The 1,942-nt window shown below is 55.1% G+C and overlaps 2 protein-coding genes across 2 annotated transcripts; both read right to left on the bottom strand.

Annotated features, from left to right (window-relative positions):
- On the bottom strand, positions 1–408 carry CAOG_09103 (hypothetical protein; the record flags this gene model as incomplete). Its single annotated transcript, XM_011272458.1, has 1 exon — positions 1–408. A coding segment is annotated over one exon (408 nt), but the record flags the coding sequence as incomplete, so codon positions are not given.
- Positions 409–416: 8 nt separating this feature from the next.
- On the bottom strand, positions 417–1,721 carry CAOG_07540 (hypothetical protein; the record flags this gene model as incomplete). Its single annotated transcript, XM_004343364.2, has 2 exons — positions 510–1,721; positions 417–436 (listed from the first exon to the last, which is right to left on the bottom strand). Exons 1-2 carry the CDS (start codon positions 1,705–1,707, stop codon positions 417–419), a joined length of 1,218 nt encoding a protein of 405 aa, XP_004343414.1. The 5' UTR covers positions 1,708–1,721.
- Positions 1,722–1,942: the final 221 nt, after the last annotated feature.

Raw genomic sequence — 1,942 nt, 5'->3', positions numbered from 1 at the left:
TTGGCTGTTGCCCGTCGGAGATTGATGTGGGCCGAATGGCAAGGTGGGTCGCGGCTCGTCGCGACAGCTGCTGGAGGCAGGGGTTTGAGTCGTTCGAGTCACGCCACCACCGGTAGACGAGAATTCAGACGAGGACTTGATCTCTGTTGCAGATGACATTGGTAACCCTGGTGTTTGAGTACCAACGGTAGACGGGAGTTCAGACGACGACGTTGCTATCCCTGGTCTTTCGTCGTTCGTCCCTGTTTCATCGTTCGTCCCTGTTTCAGCAATCGTGCCTGTTTCAGCAATCGTGCCGGATTCAGCAATTGTGCCGGTTTCAGCGATCGTCTCGGAGGTAGCAATCGTCCCTGTTGCAGAAATCATTCCAGAAGTAGCAACCGTGCCGTTCGCAGCAATGTCGGAGGCAGTTGGTGTCAAAGATGGAGTTGCAACACTACTCGAAGGGACAACCATGGAGCATGCCGGATTGCCGTAGGATGTACCACTTGGACCGTACGCATCTGTACCGGGAATGACATTAGTAGCTACGCTCCACGACAATCCCGCGTCCGGCGCTCCAAAGTTGTTCAGTTGGATGGCACGGCCTCGGTCGGGCGTGGGCCAAGGATAACTCGCATTGTACGTGACGCCCGCGCAGGGGCTGCCGCTCTTGAAGATTTTAACATAACCACCACTTGACGCGAGTACAGGTTGTGCAGTATTCCAAGTGTAATGGAGAGAAAGTCCCAGGCCGGAGTTGCTCGAGTCGCTGATGATTGGTTGTCCCGCAACACGAGAGCCGAGCAATATGCAGCCGTACCCAGGCACAACGAGCGAAGTGCCGATTATCAGTTGGGTTGATTTGAACAGGAATTGTAGGCTTTGCAGGTCGATAGGTTGGCTCCCGACATTGGAGAGTTTCAAGTAGACTGCTTTTTGGTTCCAGCCGTTGTTGTAGATTTCCGAAACAACAAGATTTGTGCAAGACGCCGGGGAAGGAGAAGGCGTTGATGACGACGCTTGCAACGAAACAGACGACGACGACGACGACGACGACGACGACGACGCCAAACAGGACGAACAGGCGCAAAACGGCCGGCCAAAGCTGGCGGATTGTGGATCGGCCACATCTGTTCCGGGGATGATGTCGGTGACGTCGGCGGTCGTCCAGGACCATCCGACACTTGGATCACTCTGGGTGTCGTTCAGCAGGATGGACACGCCAGGCGGAACGTTCGGCCACGGCGCCGTCACAGAGTATGAGATTTCCGTGCATGTGAAGGGTCCGCTGAGAATGCTGATTGTGTCGCCTGTTGCACTCAGACCTGAAATTTGCGGGTCCCAGGCCCAGTCAACCCTGATGCCAAGGCCCGGAGCGGAGCTGTTGAAGGGCGAGTTTGCGGCGAGTGAGCTTGCCAGGATGGCACACTCGCCACTCTGGAGGAGCAGCGACGTCGACAATGTTGTGTGACTTGATGAGGAGGCTGTTGCCAGCGTCAGGCCTTGCAGGTCGATCGTGGTGGCACCCGTGTTGGTGAGCTTGATGTAACGGAGCCCGTCCTTGATGGAAGCGGCCACTTGTGCGGGCCGGAAGAGGATTTCCGTCACGAGCAGGCTTGAGCATGCCATGTTGGCAGCAACCTCTGCAGAGACGATGCTGATGGCGGCGGTTGCGATGGCGATGGCCAGGAGTGCGATGGCCAGGGAGGCGGCCGGGACGCGCATGGCTGAAACCGCAGCTTGACGCGAAACGAATGTCGGCAAATGCAGGTCGACATTCAGGAGAGGAGAGGGGATCCCCCGTGTGTGTGTGTGTGTGTGTGTGTAAACAGGACAAAAGTCGGATTTGGGAACATGTCAAAAAGTCAGATTTGGGAACATGTCAAACGTCAAAAAATAGCATTGAAAAATAAAATGAAACGAAAAAAAAAAAAAAAAACAGAACAAAAACAGCGGTGTT

Source organism: Capsaspora owczarzaki, assembly GCF_000151315.2.
Source record: "Capsaspora owczarzaki ATCC 30864 unplaced genomic scaffold supercont2.14, whole genome shotgun sequence".
In the NCBI taxonomy this organism is placed as follows: Eukaryota; class Filasterea; order Ministeriida; family Capsasporidae; genus Capsaspora; species Capsaspora owczarzaki.
This window is presented reverse-complemented; position numbering and strand designations above follow the sequence as displayed.